At 41.9% G+C, this 20001-nt stretch overlaps 1 protein-coding gene across 25 annotated transcripts in view; it reads right to left on the reverse strand.

Moving 5' to 3' along the window:
* ADGRL3 (adhesion G protein-coupled receptor L3) overlaps window positions 1-20001 on the reverse strand; it is a 492701-nt gene that overhangs the window by 159947 nt on the left and 312753 nt on the right. For 22 of the 25 annotated variants that reach the window (XM_032108821.1, XM_032108825.1, XM_032108804.1 and 19 more), the window contains 2 exons: window positions 15768-15782; window positions 13172-13972 (listed from right to left, as the gene is read on the reverse strand). In XM_032108821.1, the coding sequence (XP_031964712.1) occupies window positions 13172-13972; window positions 15768-15782 (816 nt within the window). The remainder of the gene's footprint in view (window positions 1-13171; window positions 13973-15767; window positions 15783-20001) is intronic. The other 3 variants (XM_032108805.1, XM_032108818.1, XM_032108816.1) reach the window with 1 other exon arrangement.

Consider the following 20001-nt stretch of genomic DNA (forward strand, 5'->3'; position numbering starts at 1 on the left):
TCCCTGCAGCAGGAGCTTCAGACAAGTCTGCACTCTGTTTGATTTCAGATACAGGAAGATGAACAGCAAATAGGCGTAAATAAACATCTCAGAGATGCAGGTGTGGCTTTTACCAAGTCAGCAACCACCTCACAGACCCTCCAGATGCCACAGAACCTCCCCATAGAAGTGAGACAAGGTTTTCCTGGGGAAAAGTTGCTTCCTGGGGACACGGCCACTGACTTCAAGTAAGGTTTTTAATCTGCTAAAATTCAGAAACAGGGCTAACCTTGACCTTGAAGCACTGTGCATGCAAAAAGCACCGGTGTTTTTCAATAGGTAATGAAATCAGGTATATAAAAATCCAGATAGACAATTTTTTTCTTTAATGCTCTGGAATTGCCTATAATATTTTCTTTTTTAATAATAGGATCCAGTTTTCAGGCATTCAGTACAACGATTTTTATGTTGTTAATAAACACATTTGTCTAATGAATATCTCTTGGTAAGCTTGCCTGTAATTCAGGAAACCCAAGTGTACCCAAGATAAAAATATGCACATACTAACAGCTCAAATTGAAGAGGAAAAAAAAAAAAAAATCAATTCAAAGTTAAATTACCCATCTTAAATTTCAGTATAAAGGCTACTAGAGATACTGAGCTCTTGAACTTCAATTAATCTCTAGCAATTAAGCCAGAAGGGAAAAAGATTCTTCAGAGTATCAGGAAGCAGGGGGGGAAAAAAAGGAAAAAAAGGAAAAAAAAAAGAAAAAAAAAAAAGCTGGAAAGAGCTCATATCAGCTTTAGTAGGGACGTCACTATCACTTTAACTCCCATTCACGGCTCTGTTGGGCTGATTAACTCATACTTGTCTTAGACTCCTTTGGGTTTCTTTTTTCCAGGCATCTGTGTGTGACTGCCTGCTTGCGTGTGGCATACATTTTCCAGCTTCACTTCTCAGGGATTAATTGGCAGAAGTGCTTGTCATGGTTAAATAATTTTATTTAATTTGCACTGTGTGAAGATATTTGGGCAAAAGGGAAAAATAATCAAAATTTAATTACTTTCCCCCCCCCTTTATAATGAGAAACAGTTGCATTCCTTGGAGACTCAGCTGGGAATAGAACATTACTTAGTTTTATTGTTGATTATTCAATAATAAAAAAAAAATAATTAAAAAAATCAATAATCAATCTCTTGCAGTAGGAGAGTGACAAGCTCAGCACAGGTAAAATGTATTTCTATAATCAACAACTGAAGCTTATTAAATACACTGAGGGGACAAGATAACATCAATACCATGTCAGGAAACATCCAAAGGACTTTCTTACAGGTTTCTAAACAAACAAGTGAAAACTTTTACTAAATGTTTCAAAGATGTCTCTTCAATGAGTCATGCCAGCTATGGGAATTATCACCTTTAGTAACTGGACAGACTCTCTGCCTTGCAAGTTAAAGGATTTCACAGAACTTGACAACCTTTCCTTTTCTCTAATTTCAGGCAAAAATATTAGATTGCTTTCTGTGGATTCCAAGTGGAAAGAAAGGCTGCCTTAGCCCTCCTCTTCCCTTGATGTCATCTTTCCTTACACATGACCATCAGAAAAGGGTCCAAAGGTTTCCAGGGAAGATGAATTAGAGAAAAGCACTGATGCATGTCATATTTTTAATGATTATCCCTTTGGCATTTTAAAATCAGCTTTCAAATCAGAGTAGGAAGAGGACAGTCAGGTCACTGTAAGAAAAGCTTCATCTGGAGAGGACCTGCTTTTGCAGCTCTGGATTTACTCCCTAAAGGAAAGACATTCCTCACTGCTAAGTGTTAACCAGCTGTAGAAGGAAACTTTTCACATCATTTCCCCCCACCCTAGAAGACATCACAAGGAGGAGATTTAATGAAACACGTAGGGGCCATGGTTCAGCAAGGTGATGCTTCCCACGTTCAATGTGTAAATCAGGTTGCATGGAAACCCACAGCCCAAACTCCCACTGGCACTACCTTGTACCAGCTGGCCCCAAAGAGAATTTGGAGTCATTTTGGCTAATTCCAATCATCTTTCTTTGGTTACAGCTGCTGCATAGTCTGTCAAGAACACTGCAGCAATGACTTCTAAACATGCACAGGACCATTTTTGTCACAAATTCTGCTGTAAAGGGGAAGGAAGAGAGCACTTCCCTAGCCTTCCTTGACACATGCCCGTTTTAATGTTCCTCTCCCCAATGAAAAGAAGGAGAAGCACATCTACTCCCACACCACTCTATCTATAGAAGCCACAGCCTTGATAAAGCCTCTCTTATGTGGTTAATAAAGAAATGCCTGAAGGTGAAGTTTATCTAAAATATCACAAAACATGGTGTTTGAAGGGAAAAAAAAAAAAAAAATTTGAATTGAGGCACTTAAGAGTGCAGGAAATTTATGTTTGCGTATTAAGAAAATTACAACTTCTTTCCATCAGAACTTGCCAGTATATTTTACCATGAAAAGCTAGTGTAACAAGACTCTTACTACAATTAATCAATTACCCAAATAGTTCTTGCATCCTCTACAGTTCATTTCCTTGCATCATCATCTTTTTTTACCCAGTATACTCCTTTAAAAAGAGTATGGGAAACAAAAGGGGGGGAAAAAAAGAAGCCAACAATCAGAACATCCAGTTGGAATTAAATCATTCAATACCTTATGCAAAAACTGCTGGAACAAGTTTTTGCCCTTTCCCATGGACAGATGTGCTCATTTCTCATCAAGAAAAAAATTAGAACTTCATGACAAACTCCAAGGTTTAAATGTCACTCCCTAGCACTCTGGTTCAAATAAAAATGGAAGTGGCATTAAGAGAGCAGCATGCAAGCTCTGCAGACTGGCACTTTCTTTTACTTAGAAAGCAGAGTTTACACACACATTTAGTGCCACTCATCATAAAGTACACATCTGAATGTGTAAGGCTTTCTTGATTTTAGTGCCCAGAAAGCTATTTTCTCATTGCTAGTGAATTGTTTGCTTTCTTGGTCTATTCAGGAATTTCCCACTGCAGTAACAAGTTTCTCAGATCTTAAAAAAAAAACCAAAATAAAAAATCAGACCTACCAGTAACTCCCACAGAAGGCAACCTCCAGAGCACTGTCTGAGCAAGGTCCAAAGAGTACAACTCAAGAAACACATTTTTACCTTTTTATGTATGATGCAGATAGGCACAGTCAAAACATTTATAATGCGAATGCTATTTTACCTCTTAACTGAGGTAGAGAATATCCAACCAAGAAAAGCACTGGCTGAAGTGAGGCACTGATTGTCTGGGTGCCTTTCTGGAAGGTACACTTCAGTTAAAGTCAAGTCATTAGGCTCAGCAGAAGAGGAAGTGGATGAAATCCAATCGAATGCATTACAGAGGTCAGACTAAATGAGCTAATGGTCCCTTCTGGTCTTAAAAAATCTATTAATCTAATTTAATTCTCTGTTCTATTCCTCATACCAGAGTCAATTTGAACTCCTTTATATGAAAAAAACACATTACAGCTGCCTTACACAACACTGTGTTCTGACCATGCAGTTTTAGGCTACCCAAAAGCTTCATTTACTCCCCACCGAGCTCGGGAGGAGGCTTTATTTACCCATGAAGAGAGCTTACATTTACAAGCAAGGCACCAGCCACAGGCACCTCTCCCGACAGAATGCTGGATGAATGTTCACCTTAAACTGTACAAATCAACCAGAAACTTGCCAGAGCACTCTCCACCTTGGCTTGGTTTTTCGGGTGCTGGCATTCTTCACTCAGCCTGTTACTTGCCATGGAGAAGAGCACAATGCTTTCATCAATAAAATCTGTTCCAGTCATTCCAAGGATATTTCTCATGAATGACTTGTAACACACTCAATATTGCACTAAGAAAATCCTTGGCAGTTACTGTCCAGTGAGAAAAGCAAGCACTTAGGAGGAGAAGGCCAGAAATATTCACTGCTGTTAATCCCTCCAATGTACGCAATATGCTCCCATCGAGCAAATATATTTGGTTATCTCTCCTTCTAAAAAGAAAAAAAAGAAAGAAAAAAAAAGGGAAAATTTCCCTCTTTTTTTATTCTTCTCTTGCAGCCTTCCCTCAGTACTTCCCTCCTTCTCAGTGTTCGCATTAACATCACCAGTCATTTACTTAATTTGGCAGTACAAGAGTGCAAAGCATCACATGAATCCAGGCTGATCGACCTTAGTGAGCCACAGCATCCTCCATGGATGCCTTGGATAGAGGGAATGATTTAACACAGAGGAGCAACTGAAGGCTAGTACATGGGGGCTCACAAAAGCTTTTCTTCACATGGTAGGTTGGAAAGATCTTAGGAGTGGGGCAGGGACTTCATCTCTGCTGGCATGTCTATACTTGATGTTGCCTTTACTTCTTCTCTCTGCCTGCAGCATAGACAGCCCTTCTCCTTTCTCTGTCCCAAACATCAACTGATGAAAAAGAACTGCAGAGCTGTCTAATGTCTCATCTCTCCAGTGGTTGTGTTAATTTATTCCAGCTATTTGAGGGAAGCATGAATGGCACCCCAGTAAGCCAGTTTAAACTGGTATAAAGGCAGCTGATTTTCCCATCTTCTGTCATGACCAGTGTATAACTTCTGTATTTTTCAGCTCTGATGTTTCTTTGCTTCCCCCCCCCATCCCTTCTGAGTCTCAAGCAGGTGGTACTTTGTGAAAACAGACCTGAGGAGCTACGTAACATGAAACAGCCAGTTTGCCTCTTCAGTGCCAGTCTTTTCAAACTGAACCCTGTATTTCAGTGAAACTTGCCTTAAGTCCCGTTTCCTCTCAGCACATTTTAATCAAGAAAAAATCCTATTTACAGTGAAGAAATCCCGTTACAGCGAACAATCATGACATTGTTTTCTTGGACACATCTTGTTCACCTAAGCCCTTATTGTCTGCTTTGCTCTCCAATCATGAGTACACACTTAAAAAAACCAACCTTTTCAACATAAAAATGTAAGGCAGACATTACAACTCAAATACATATGGATATTCACCATCTGTTCCAGGTTACAATTTATATTTCTTTTATATCTCTTTGGATGCTTCAGCCACAAATGAGGAGGTCAAAAAGACTCTCACTGGTAAAATGCAATTCCTTCCAGGGCAAACAGCAATTCACTGCAGACTCACTCCTGAAGCCTCTGGCCCAAACTCCCACCAGCTTCAGGGGATTTATCTGAATAAAAGCTGAGCTGAAACTCTTCTAGGATTTTGTCCCAAAAACTTTTGCATTATATCAACCTTTACTTCTGTACACCTGGTGGACTTACCTGAAAGAAATGGACACTTCTATTCTTGATTTTTTCACAACTCAACTCTCTTGATTTAGCATAGTTACTAATAGCAAAATGCACTTTGAGACTGAGTGCTTCCAAGTGCTTACCGCCTCTTTCTTTCCAGAACCTGTGTTCCCCCTTCAGAGGCGTTTCACAGCCCTCCGTGGCTGGTCCCATTTCTCCCTGAACGTGGAGCTCTTCAAACTAGCTACCAAGATTCTTTTTACCCCTTCAACCTAAATTCCCTTCCTATCAGTAACCGTTCCAATCCAACCCTACTGTGGGAGTTCAGCTGGATTTCTGAGGATAATGCTGACCCTTCCACTCCTCATACATGCCTTGGGTACTTTTTATCAACACTGATAGACATCTGGAAAGTTAACTTCTGAAGGATGGGGACCTGCTAAGGACATCACCACAACTGCCTGAAGTCAAGGGAAGGCTCTGTAAAGCCTCCCCCTAAAGGTTCCGTAATTTTTTCACTTATTCTTACAGAGCTTCTTACTCCTCTTTAACCCGAGTATGAAGGCAGAAAGAAGGGCATCCAAGGCCTCCCCTGCTTGCTTTGACTCAAAAGCAGATTATGGCAGGGCATCCATATCTGCTTTCTCAGTTTAAAAAAAAAAAAAAAAAAGGAAAAAAAGAAAGAAAACCTGGCATAGCAGCACCGCGGAGTGCTGGCGGCATCGAAGAAGTTAATTAGCAACATTGAACTAGACTTTAGGAGACGAATCTTAATAAGTGTTGCTAAAAATATTACACTAGTCATTTCCAGAACAAACACAATCAGTGGCAGACAAGGGAGGAGAGCAATCCAGACCTTTGAGCTACCGTGGTGGAGGTATTTCAGTGGGGAACAGGAATAAAGGCTGCTCATTTCAAAAACGCAGTAGCAAGAAAAACAAATCCAGGATAACCACGTCCCAGGCTGGGCTAGTGACTCTGCAGCCAGGCCACAGCAGAACCACAAGGGGCAGAAGGTGTTTGCACCACACAGGGCCTTGAGGTGCACAAATATAACCTAAACTGAGAGAAATACCTTGAGAAAAAGCCTGGCAGAATATAATCTTGTTTTGGGCTGGGAGGAAAGGAGCTGACAGAGGCAACAGCTCAAAAATGGAACATCCAGGAGTCTCTTGTTGGGCTAAACCCCCAACCCCGTACAGATCCCCATCACTGCACCCAAGCCAGCTAAATCCACCAGCCAAGGGATAAATGATGCACTAATCACTAAAACCTTTTTTTAAAAACGCAGCACTCAAAGGCTGTCTCTAGTACACAATGCAGTCCCTTTCTCCTGCAAAAAGCAGCCTTGGACATTTGCTACATGTCACCTCTTGCTCCCTGCTGCTGGCAAACATCTCTAACCCAAAGTGCTGGCACATTCACAGCTGGGTTTGGTGCAAAGGACTTGCACTGGACTGATAAGCCATGGCTGATGTAGGCACGACTCGGTGGTCTCAAACTCAACGAAACAACAATTATTCACTACTCAGGCTGATTCCTCACGTTGAGGAGCTCGCTGCAGAGGAGGAAAAGCCACTATCCTTCGCTGGCAGTTAATGCTTTTTTCCCTATGCAATCACCCCCCTAATCTGCATCCCATGCTTGCTGCCAGAAACAGCTGTCTCAGCTTTTCAGACACGTTCTTGGCAAGGGCCTTTCCCCCTCACGGTGTTTGACAGGATTATGAAGTGCCGAAGCCTCAGGCCTCCTTTTGTTTTGACGCTTGAAAGTGAAGTTTAGCTTAATCATTTTGTCTCTTCCTGCCCTTCCCCTACTTCAACCATCCTGGCTGCCCACCAGCCCAGTCCCCAAGCACTCCCACGGGAACAGAGCCCCAGCCCATGGATATAGGCAATGGTAACAATGGACCTCCTAAGAGAATACAGCAGTATCCCAGTCCACCTCATGGATGGGTTAGGTCTGCTGTACCATTTTCTCAGGCTGGCTCAAAGAAGTGCCTCAGAGCAGGAGCAGTGAACTGAGGAAGAGGAAGGCTGATCCAACTCTGGTAAAGTTATCTGCTGTTCCATGGTAGTTTTATTTAGGAAAAGGGAGCAACCACATATTTATTGGTACTGGAGAGACACTGAAGTTCCTCCCGCTGTGCTAACCAAACAGTATTAATATTTATGACATGCTCTGCAAAGGGAGAATTTTGAAGCTGAGGAATCTTGCACTTTTTAAGGGGTTTTTTGTGAGAATAATGACAAAAAAGCTCAAACTCCAGCTTTCCAGGCGGAAAGCAGAAAGCCCTAATTTCAGAAAAGTCTCCAGTGGTATGATGCTTTTTTATCATTTTTTACTCAAACACTGCTTTACAAAGAGGGCAAATTTAAAACAAGATAAAAATTAAGAGACAGACCAGGCCTCAAAATGAGGTACGAATGCAATACTGCCCTCCCATCCCTCTGAGCTTAAGGTACTGTCTGCCCAACAAATGCAGGCTGAAAGGCCTGCTTTGTTGTAAAAGATGTTCTGCTTTTTTCAGCTCTAAACTTAGACATCCCTTTTTGTCTAAGATAGCAAAAAAGGAACTGAAATATTTATTGAATAAATGGAACATGAATATGTGGGCAAACATTGGTGGATAAAAGCCAGGGCTCCAGTCACATTACACATTTAGCAGAAGCTTATCTCTCTGAAAACCTCCAGCAACACTGTGCAACCAGCAGCTGTCACTGTAAGCAATGAGGAGGAACAGGAGTGAGAGAGTCAGGGATGCTCCTAAATGGGAGGAAAGCAAAAACACAGGAGAAGCAGCAATTAAACACTCAGCAGCCCCCTAAAAATGGCCTTTGTCCACCAGGAGAAGCTGCTCATCAGAAAGGCTCAGCAGCCTTTTAAAATGCAGCCTGGATTCAACTGCGGAGATAGCAAACGTGGCTTATCACAAGGGGCTCCTGAAGAGATAGCAGTTCATGTCCTGTGCACAAGTGGGATTTAGCACTGTGCACACGTAGCCCTTTTGACGCGCTCCCGCGCAAGGAAGCCGGCGTCGCAGGCGAGCAGCGCAGGAAGCAGCTCCCAGCTACACATGAGCACATGACAGCTTTGAAACGTTCAAGTTCCTCTGCCCACTACCCACATTACTCAGCTGTCAAAGGAAAGGCCTCAGATTTACGATGTGAAAATTACATTTTAACGAGGTGTCATATGTGTTTAAAGTCCTTATTCATCACCATACTGCCACATCTTTTACCCAGGACACAAATGCACTTAATTAGCATATTATAAGGACAGAGGGTTCACCTTATCTGCATTGTGGAACTGCTTCAGGAAGCAAAACCACAAAACAACCCAAAAATTTCGACTGAACAAAATCCTTCCAATCACACTTCAAGAGGACATCCCACAATACTTGACAAAATGTGGAAGATAAAAGTTTGACATGAACCCTCTGAGCTTCTTAAAATATCACAGCTATCGATGCAATCTCTCCATCACATTAGATTACCAGAATGGCAGTCCACAGTGTTAATATGAAATGTGTGGAAGCCACTTAAGCACATTTAGGCTGTATTAGAAGTCCTACATATCATATCATATCATTCTCTTCCTTTATGTACTGGGCATATTTATTTATTAACTTCATACATCCATGAAACAACCCATATGGTAATGCTTAGGTCTGCTGGACATAATTTAAAACACCTTCTCAAAAATAGGAGGTCTGTGTTTTCCATGTCACTGGGAATGGCTGCCAGGACATCCAAGGCCAAAATATGCACAAAGGGATCCTTAACTTGGTTCCTTGGAGTTCTCTACTATGGGACAGGCTCCAGTCCCCACCTAAGGCACCCAAATGCTCTATCAGCACATCCTGAGCCCTGGCAAGAGCTGCCAGCACTGGGACACTTCACACATTTAAAAGACAGAACTTCTGGTGTCTGTGATGCCCAGGAACCCCTGGCTGGTGTCCAGCCAGGAGCTGTGCCTGCTCAGGGAGGGGCTGAGGCACAGGGAGACGTGTGTTTGTATGCAGCACAGCACCAGGAAGCGGGATGGGAGCACTTCACCTTTTTGGAGAGGAAGGTTTGTTGATATTTTCTTGAGTTAATTTGTGCAGAACGTATCATAAGTGAGTGATGATTAAAACAGGTAGCTCTGGTGAGTATCAACTGATTAGGCTGCAGAGAATTTTCATCCTGTCGCTTTCTGTTTCCCTCTCTGCATATGTCTAGTAGGACACATAAAAAAAAAACAAACCTGAACACTCTTCTGGGTTTAACTTCTTGAGGAATGAGAAGAGATGCAGAGCTATCCTTACTAACACTTCAAATTAGAAAGCTCAATAGAAGCTCTGACAAAATAACCCAAAAACTCAGGAGCATTTATGAAGAAGCATCCTCCAAAAAGCTCATTTTAAGGCCAAACAGCTCAAAGAAAATACACTTCAAAGGCTTTTGGTATCTTCAAGTTCAGTTCTTGAGGGCAGACATTAATGATAGGTTTCTTGGGACTTGCAGGCACTGAGCAGTGTTTGCTTTCAAAACCACTTTTGGGATAAATGAAAAACAACCTCAGACAAGAGGGGGGAAAAAAAAAAAGAGTGGGGTAAAACTTTAAAATGCAGCTACTCTCATTTCTGAGAAAAATGAACAGTTGGGTTTAATTCCATCAAGAGCCTTGAATTGCTTCTAGAGCAGCTAAACTCAGCTTTTAGCGCTTTAAACATTTTGTTTTCCCTGGTAACTTTAGGAAGTGCAGAAGCTGAGCATAGAAACTCCAGCATTTGACACTCACTCACTCCGAGGAGTAAAATCCCATTTTTTTAAACAGTAGGTGAGAGACGCTCTGCAACAGTGAAGATCTCAAATATGCTCCAAACCTACATGCAAAGATCTTTAATTAAAAATCACAGAAAACAGACATGCTTAGACATTGTGAACAGCAAGACGATGTGATCCCTGCCTTTCCTATATATTCAGCAACTCCTGCCTACTCCCATTTTCTCTGAACAGTTTGGGAAAAGACTGAAAATGCTTGATTCTAAGTGAACTGGAATCCCCAGAACCTGTATTATATTTTAGATATCCCTGAAATGTATGATACAAGTGACTTCAAATATGTTACTGGCTATTTAAGTAGTTAAATATTTCACTTTTCTTGTTATGATCAATTTTTGGCTTTAAGAGCTCTTCTAAAACCTCACCCTTAATTGTTTTTTAACAACCCATATGTTCAACCCATCAATTTTACAATCCTTCTTTTATTTTCTAATTAAGCTGATATTGTTTACAAATTCTGCTACTCAAATTGTAACACCATGGGAAATGCCTGCATTGAACATGGCTCTAATACAGAGAAACACTGGTGATTTTTGAAGAGATGAGAAACACATGTGCAATCCACTCTGTAAAAAATAAATATCTAAAAAACCAAATAAAAATATCCTGAGTCTTCGCTGCTTTCCCAGGGTTGTATCAGCTCCTGTTCCTGCTCTTTGGTGGAGGAGCTGGGTTTAAGCCAACCAGATATTTAGGGTTACATGTAAAGCAATGCAGCATGAAATTTGGTGCTAACCAGAAAATGGGTTGCACTGAACTTGGAGGAGAAAGCATCATGCAGACCTGGTCTCCTGGCTCCTCGCTGCAAAAAAGCCTGATGTCAAGCAATTATTTGCTCACCTGTTCAGCCCAAAATCAGTGCTTCTGTTTCACTGATTCAAAAATAATTGTTCCCACTAATCAGGCTATGTGGGTAATGGAGCAGTAAACTCCCTTAGTGAAGTTTTTTTTTCTTCTCTTTGAAATGTCTTGGCTCATTCAAGTTTTCTCATCAAAAAATTCAGTTGCTGTCAGAGCAGACCTCTCAAAAGTCCTCTAAACTTATGAAATAGTGAGGAAATGGGATCCTTATGCATTCTTGCCAGAAAGGAAATCCCAACAATTTTCAGAGAAGAAAACCACATGTAAAATTCAGCCTTTTGCCCATATTACAAAGCTTTGTACAAAATTTGCACACAGGGAATGTCAGAGAAGGCTCATCAGATTCCCTGACACCAGATTAACTCTCTCATGCCCAACACTCAAAGCTAAGAACTGCTTCAGTTTTCTGTCTGAGGCACTGGGGGATTCTAAATTCTCATCCAAACCAGAGTGAAATTAAAGAGGCTTCAAACCAGAGTGACACAAAGACAAACCAAATTCTTGCACCTCACAGACTTTCAGTCCCCTGCAAGGTTTTCACCCGCTCTCCCATCTCACAATCATATACTGTGAAAAAAGGGAGAACAATTTCCTTTTTTAATAGGATTTTTCCCCTTTTTAAGGTTTTTCACTGATTAAAGCTTTTTTTTTTTTTTTTTTTTTTTTGTATTAAAGATGCTATTACTGACAACAGTCTCCATATGAAAAAGCGCCATCAAAGAGTCCTTTATAATACCTGGAAATAATTCACTAAAAAGTAGAGAAACTCTGTGAAATAGAGGGGATGCAACTGATTTTCTCTCCTTGGGTACAGCCAATAGCTCACAAATTGCTCTGCTTCACTCCACCACACAGAAAGTACATGCTCATCATTAAGTTGGAAGAATGAGAAGCATTACTTCATTTTCTACTCATCTGAGATCTTGCAGAGGTCAACATCATTGAAAATATCTCTACTCCTTAACAGTCACTCAGTTCTTGTTCAGCTGCTTCTTCAAAATTTTCTTCTCTCCTTCCTTGCATTTTTGAAAAAAAATCACGATTTCACTACCAGTCTACTACTTTTATTCCAACCCTCCCCAGATTTTCATACCCACAATTTCTTTCAGCATCTCTTGATCCCTTTTCATTTTATATGGGTAACAGGCTGCACACAGGAAAAGAAAATCTCAGCAACAGAAACCTTTTCACTTCTCTTTTTCAATCTAAAGCCCTGAATCCACTCACCCACTTTCAAGTTTCTTACTTACGAAAAGAAATCTTTAGGAAAAAGCCATGTTATGAGTTGAATATTTTACTGTCCAAATTATATTAATTCTGCCTTTTCTCTTACTTTTTCAGCCTTTCCCACTACACAGTCCACCACAAGAACTACCTGATACTATGACTACTTCAGTACAGTAACAACCATTTAAAACTACTAAGCAAATGCTGTTTGGAAATTCTTGCAACATCATACAAGCTTGACCACAGTGTAGGCTAAGTCTTGTTACTAATAAGGTGGCAACTTGATTATCGCAAAATGATGATGGAGCTGATAAATGTAGGAAATATCCCTAAGTAACTACCAGCACAATTTCTAACAGGAAAAAAGGTGGAAAAGCTGGGAAACCTCTGGGGGCCAGATTATCATCTAAGATAAAGTATAGTAAGTCATGAAATGCTATAAAAAAGAATGAGAAACTTTACAGAAAATAAACCAAGAATTTAGAGGGTTTTTGGTGATCCCCCTCCTGACTCTAGACACACACTTGTGGGCGCATGCTCACAGATTCAATTAGTCTCAGCTTCTCTAAAAAGACAAAACTCCCCCAGCTTAATGAAACAAAGTAATTTAAACTGGCAGGCAGTTTTCCTCCAGCTGTTTGCAACAACATCTTCCACGCTTTGTTTTGTCAGCATTCCTGCAGAAGGGAAAATGACCTGATGAGGTACGAAAGAAAATTCAATTCTGGAGAAAGGACTGCTACCCCTGTGAATAAGAGCACAGGCATTTGGAAACTGTTTCTGGCTTCTTATGTGTAGATACTCCTTTGTCAACTTAATTTCAACGAAGACAAAAAAAAAATAATTTCTGTATGTATTAATGTCTTAATAACCATCACAGGTTGGTGGTGGGGCTTAATTTGCAGAAACTCAGGCAGATCAGTAAGACAGGAGTGTACTTCACTTTAAGACAAAAAATAAATATACAAGAAAAGAAATAGAAATATTTTTGGTTTGGTATTAAACCCCTTACCTGCTCTGCTGTCCAGTGGGCCAAAATCCAAGGAGTATTTTACAACATGATAGTTGTTCCATACATAGAGGAGGTTGTCCCGGGGATTATAATCCACAGCAGCAATGTACTGGTAGGAGTTTGGAAAGGGCACATCCACCATGCTATCCTTGCTTTGGTCAGTGTTATATATGTAGTCTATTTTATTCCCTGTGGCTTCATTGTCGTCATCCTCGTACACAGACTTCACCACGTATAAAATCCCACAGATCATGAAGGCATTAGAAGCTGACCTCTTGTCATAGGCAGTATCCCATGTCCCTTCGATCCTTAACGTGTAAGGGTTCAACTGGCTAATGACTATTTTGCCATTGTTTTGTTCTGTTGCATAGATTACCCAGAGCCCGTTCTCATCCACGGCCAGGTCTATGTCGGACTTGCCTCCCCAGCGGTAGGGAGAGGTGTCGTGGTAGTTGGCGTTAGCTATGATTGCCTCCCCGCTCTTTATCCTTGTCCTCAGGTCAAACTTGACAATGTTCCTGGTCCGCTCCTTGTTGAAGAACAAAGCCCCGTCGTACACCACGAACCCCGTGCCGTCCACCCGGTGCGGGAGTTTGTAGGTTGTGGTCGGCCTGCCGGCGATGAAGTCGTCCTTGGAGGAGTACTCGGTCAGCGTGTCTGTCCGGTACGGTGTCCAGGGCATGTAGTAGATCTTGTCAGAGGCCTGCAGAGGGTCCTTGCACCAGGCGCCCGACTGGTGGTCAGACTCGAATAAGTGTTCGCTCTGGTAAACTCCTTTCAGCAGTCCAGGGCAAAGAAAAACTGGCGTAGGGGAAAAGAATTTAAAAGAAAAACAAAGTTAATGACAGTTCAGGGGTGGCTGGCCCAAGCATCTCAACAGCTTCTAGTCCTGGAGCAGAGGACACTTGAGATGAGAGGAAACTCAAGAGCAATGCCTTGTAGCTGGAGACTATCCTTCCTGCCCACCACACCTCTACAACAAGATCTGCTCCACCAAACTGTTTTTTTTCCCCCCCACTGTTGTTCCTATCAACTGTGACTCATTGTCTTAACTGCTTTTCAAATCTGTTTTTACAGGTATACTTACTTGGACCACTCGCTTTTGTAAACTCTGAAATGAATATGTGCCCCCAAAGGATTTCTGGGTTTGTATTTCCAAATTATATTCTGCAGTGAATCTGTACCTACTAGGTGAAGGGCTAAACTCCGAGGGAATTGATCCACATATTTATTTGAACAGCCCACAGAAGAGTGGCCTAGAAATGGAAATAAGAGAAAGAAATTCCCATCCTTACAGCCCAAGTGATATTAAATATTTAAAGGATACCAATAGCAAAGCACAGGCGAATCCCTCAGCAACTCAGAAGAGCGTTTAAAGCAAAGGGAGTGTGGGGGGGGGGGAACACCCATCTGGAGTATAACTAGAAATGAGACTTTCCAAGCTGCTACAGGACACATGAAACATGCAGTCCACACAATTAAAAACAAATGACATATGGATGCTGAAAGGAAAAGACAAGGAAGAAAGGAAGAAAGGAAAGAAGGAAGGAAAAGAATAAAGTTTGCTGGAGAGGAACCCAATGTCTAGATTTTAATCAGTTAAAAAATGTCCTGTTAAATATAGTAGTAATTCAAACTTAAAAACATATACCTTCTATTGTTACATGAGAGGAGCACAGAGGAGCAGTTTGACTAAACTGGGATGCTTTGCTGCTCAGACTTCGGGGGGGGGCTGACAGCGGCCAGGGCACGCCCGACACCTGGCAGGAGGCCCAGCCGCTGCCCGGCTGACCTCGGCCCCACGGGACCACCACCACCACCAAGGGGCCGGCTGGCCAGATGGATGGGGAGGCAAGAGGAGGGATGCTGCGGAGCAAATCTGGCTCGCTCAGCCCTCACCATCCCCGCCAGCACCCTCCTGGCCCAGAGGCGCTGCACACACTTCTTGGGGAGAATACTGGTTGGTTATTTGGAGTGCTGATCTCCGCGATCCGCGAGAGGTACAGTAACCGTGACGATGGGATGGATGGGCGGCAGGGAGGCATGAAGAAGTATCCCACCACGTGCTTCTGGCAGCACGGGGCTGGCAAGATGGGATCCCACTTTCACACTTCCTGCTCGGAGCATAATTGATTATTTTTTTGTAAATGCAGAAATTGGTAATGTCTGGAGAGCAAGACAGGAGGAAAATCAGATTTAATAACCAGTATAAGATTATATAGATCCATTGGAGTCTAAGTAACCACGCAGAGTTGCTGAAAAAGGGGTGCCATTTCCACGAGGCTTTTATGCCATAATTAGATATACTTATGCACATACATATGTATGCACACCTTCCAAATTCTTTGGGGCAGCAAAATGAGTTATCTAAGCCTTTGAATAGAAATTTAATGGAAAAAAAAAGGTGGCACTGGTAAAAACTTTTCAGCAAATATGAGTTATCTGGTGAAGTTGAGCAGCAGAGATACTAAATAAACTTTAACAAAAAGGTAGTGAGAATTAATGACAAAGTATTTCAACTAAAACGTTAAACTGTTAAATAACTTAGCCTATACATAAGTAATATATATATATAATTTGAAAGGTATTTAATTACCTTTTTGTTCCACTTCTATTGTAGAGAGAGAGGTAAAGAGAGAAAGGAGAAAAGAGAATAGATTAATGGTACTGTATTGGCCAGGTACTTTTCTTTACCTCTTTCATAAGAAAAGGAAGCTTTATTAATTTACTTTGGTATGTGAACATTTATATATATAAATATATATATAAACCTTTCCTCTGATATATACACTGGATAATATGCAGACAAGCTGAACAAAATACAGATAAATTTTAACTTTAGAAAAATCTGGCAGAAGAAAAAAAAGCCCAACACTTGGGATGTAATGAGCCCCCTGGACTCTACCTTGTCAGCAGGAACCTTGGACTAGTTTCACAGAGCAAAATGAAACACCCATAAAGTGAAATATGACTGATACAGCTTTATGCATAGAATAAAAATTCCAAGGAGAAACCTTATAGAATATACGTCTTCATATATTTTGCCAAAATCCTGTAAAACAGAGATCCCTACCTAAAACAGGAGAATATTCACTTATTATATGAAAAGAAAACTCAGAGGAGTCAAATGAAGCACGTCCGTGGATGTTCGTAGAGTCCTGCCCTCTGTCTTGGAGAAATACGCTTTAGTAAGAGTTGGAAAAAAGCACTGGAAACATTGTAGCACTTATAAACAAGATCCCAAAGATTCACAGTGTTGACAAGACAAAAATATGTAACTATTTAAAAAGCCCAACCCCAGAACTTGCTGGATATTTTAATGTGAAGTATTCACCGTGCATCATAATGCTGCTGAAGAGGCTGCGTCCGTTTGGACAAAACTCCTTTCAGGTGGAATTAATAAATGAAGCGCACTTATTAATTGCTAAATGCTCAGTACTAGTGTCTATACCTAACAACCTCATGCAAGAAGATTTGGGAGTCCTCATCCAAAAGCCTCCTGCAGTTGTGGCACAGGCCCTGACTTCTTCCAGCATGGTGGGGACCCAAACAGCAAACTGCTGGTTCTATGGGGCCTCTTCCCTGAAGGTGCAGGAGAAGACAGGCCCCACGAATACCAGAGGGAGAAGTGAGAACTTGCCAGCAAACCAGGATGGCTTTGACAGCTGAGAGATCTCTGTTTGGAGAAGCAAGACAGGAACACAAAGGTGTGCACGCATGCTTTGGTTCTGCTGCCCAGAGTTCACTTCAGCCCCTTCCAGACTGAGACGCTTGCCAAGTGACTGTCCTCTGGCGCTGGCACTGCAAACCTCTTTCTATTCTGAAGTCTTGTTCATTTGGATGGGGAGTAGCAGGCTCAGTGCAAGAACAATTTCAGGGTAGGGCTGCAAATGCTCTGGCTAGACATGTGGATCTACACTTCCCTGTCCAGAGAGGCATACAGCTGGAGCCAACTGTAGCTCCCATAACGAGCGTTTCCGAATTTCAACAGGCTTTTTTACCTGGGCTTTGATTCAGGCTACTTTCAATCTCGTAACAGGTTAAGGTTAAAGGCAAACGTTTTCAACATGTGGCTGTCAGGGCTCTAGGGATCAGAGACAATGCATTTGAGTGCAATCTGATTTTTCAAGGGAAGGAGCCAGCAAGATTAAAAGGCTCCAACTTAGCAATTGGAGAAACCCACACAGCAATTGTTCTCCCCTTCCCGGGCTGTGGCTGGTCACAGTTAAGTAAGGTATTCAGAAAAGCATTAAATGTCCCTGGCAAAAGCAAGAAGGCAACGTGACAGATCCCCAAATGTATGGCTTCACGCTGATTCTCCTGGCTGATGGTATACAGTACCTCTGGTAGCATAGAAGGTGGTAATTTACATTTCCAAATGTGCAAAAGCTTTTGTAATGCACTCAAACAACAGCATGATGTTGTAAAGCAGGGAGAGAGAAGCTTCTAGAGGAGATAATGTATTTGTGACCAGCTGATCTGAGTGACCTGAAGCGTTGATTACCCTTATCCTGAATGGCTCATATGTGTTATTAACACTCAGTGCGATATCCAGCTCTCTTATAATTACAAACACAATGTGTTTTGGAGACCTTCTGAATGGTGTTTCCATTGTATGTCTCCCCAAATACATATTTTCCCTCTGCTGATTTAAGACTTAATGCTTTTGAATTTCAATAATTACTCAGCTTATATTGGGGCGACATGCTCTTTATTCTTCTCCATGAGAAGCTTTCAAAATTTAGCTCATTGAACAGTATTAAAAGAAAGGGTCTAATTGGAGTCTGATTACTCCTTCAGTTACACAACATACCACTGCAAAACTGTCTTTGTAAAGTACTGGTAGAATTTGTTTCATTTTGCCCAGTTACAGACATTTTTGTATCTCAGTAACGTCTGTGCCAATCAACAGAATTTAAGTACTGCTTATAGCACAGGGTGCACCTTACTTTCCTACACAGACCTGCAGAAAAAAACAGGCATACACAGCTTTTACTCTTATAGTGAGGTCTTCCATTCCTGATGTGGCTGTACTGGAGGAGAACAAGGGTATTTCACCTTGATTCCCTACGGTGGTTGCCAGTGCCATTGACTTCAGCAGTGCCAGAGGCCAAAAGGAAATCAAGAACCACTTGCTGTATCTGAGGGGAGTTACAAACAAGACGTTCCACACACACTGATTTTCTCATGATTCTTCAGATGGAAGGAAAACTGAGGACAACGTGCAATCATGAGCCACTACAGCCTATCCCCAAGCAGACTCCTGCCACCCGTTTGGAGAAATCGCACAAAAGCATTAATTAAATGTTCTTAGTATTGCTGTGTCGAGGCTCTGAAAACACACTCTGGGCACAATTAACACTTGAACAACATTAACTGCTCATTTTCTTACCGCCACATTGAATTGCATTCAACTATTTAAGGCACAAGCGCACGGTGGCAGAGCCATATAGAGAGCTGTCTCCCTGGCACTGCTTCAAACCCACACAACAGCAGCATAAAACTCCTGGAAAAAAATTATGTGAGAAGGGGAATGTTAAAAGACAACTGCAAAAGTAGTGCAAAAATTTGTGCCCTGTACTTTGCTAGCTGTTTGTTTCAGTTGGCTTTTTTCAGGGCAGATGTTTAGTAGTGGAGTAAGTGACATCCACTCCCTGTTCCTGTGCTTCACAGATCTGATTGTTTCAATATACTCAGACCAATGTTAAACACATAGTTAATGACAAAACAGAAGGACAAAAAACCCCAGGTTTTTGAGGTTGACCTTAGTAGCACAAGCTGCAGCTTCTCAGCCATGCTGAGAGTGTTCTTCATGCCAGACGTGGCTGCTGCATCTCGCACGCAGCTTGACCACATGCGTAGGCAGGTGAAGCTGAAAAGCAATTTAGGTGCTTCTCCTTAACACACAGTCCCACCTGTGGGTCCTAGGTAGAACAGGGACATGTTTGAGCAGCTGCAAATCTAGCAAGGCACCCCAAAGCATGCCAATGGGCCTGCTCACAGATGAAGGTGCTCCTCTTTTTGAAGGCATGGTTGAGTCCTGGAGTCACATTGTTCTTCTGCTAAAGTTAACAAGAGACACGTTCAAAATCAGGGCAGCAGCAGATCTGAAATAAATGTATCTAAACCCAGGGAATGAAAATCACAGAATCACAGAATGGTTGCAGCTGGAAGGGACCTTTAAGATCATCCAGTTCCAACTACCCACCAATGGGCAGGGACATGGTCCACTATGCCAGGTTGCTCAAAGCCTCATTAAAACATGAAAATACTTCTTTTAGCAAAAAATTAATTTTCATTTCAAACCCACTCAACCCCCCATATATGGTTCACCAGAAAAAAGCTAAGAGCACTAGCTCGGCATTTATATGACATGTTCTGGCAACCTGAAGTTCAACATGCTGCAGAAGTACCCATCTCTGCTTCGTTTTCTTCTCCCCACACATAATTGAAGTGACAAAAGAGACCACACAGCCAAGTTCAGCACCCACTCTGAGCAGCACAGACACAAAACAAAGTACATGGCACCACTTCTCTCATCCACCCACTCCTTCTAGGAAAGCCTGGGGTCCCACTGTAGTGCACGTGGGCAGTCACCAGACCCCAAATGCCTTGATAATGGGAACACAGCCACATCCACTGCAGCAAGCTGTAGGCAGAAGAAAGTCAGATGATATTTTACCTCTAGGCAAAGGAAAACCAACAGCAATACAATGGTCTTTGGGTTCACTTCCTTCATTGCAACTGTCCTCTCTACAGAAGACACAGTGACCAGCCTTCATCCCCAACCTCCACATTAAGCTGTCCCCAAGTCACAACTGAACTCCAGT

The sequence above is a fragment of the Corvus moneduloides genome, chromosome 5 (assembly GCF_009650955.1).
Source record: "Corvus moneduloides isolate bCorMon1 chromosome 5, bCorMon1.pri, whole genome shotgun sequence".
Taxonomy (NCBI): Eukaryota; Metazoa; Chordata; class Aves; order Passeriformes; family Corvidae; genus Corvus; species Corvus moneduloides.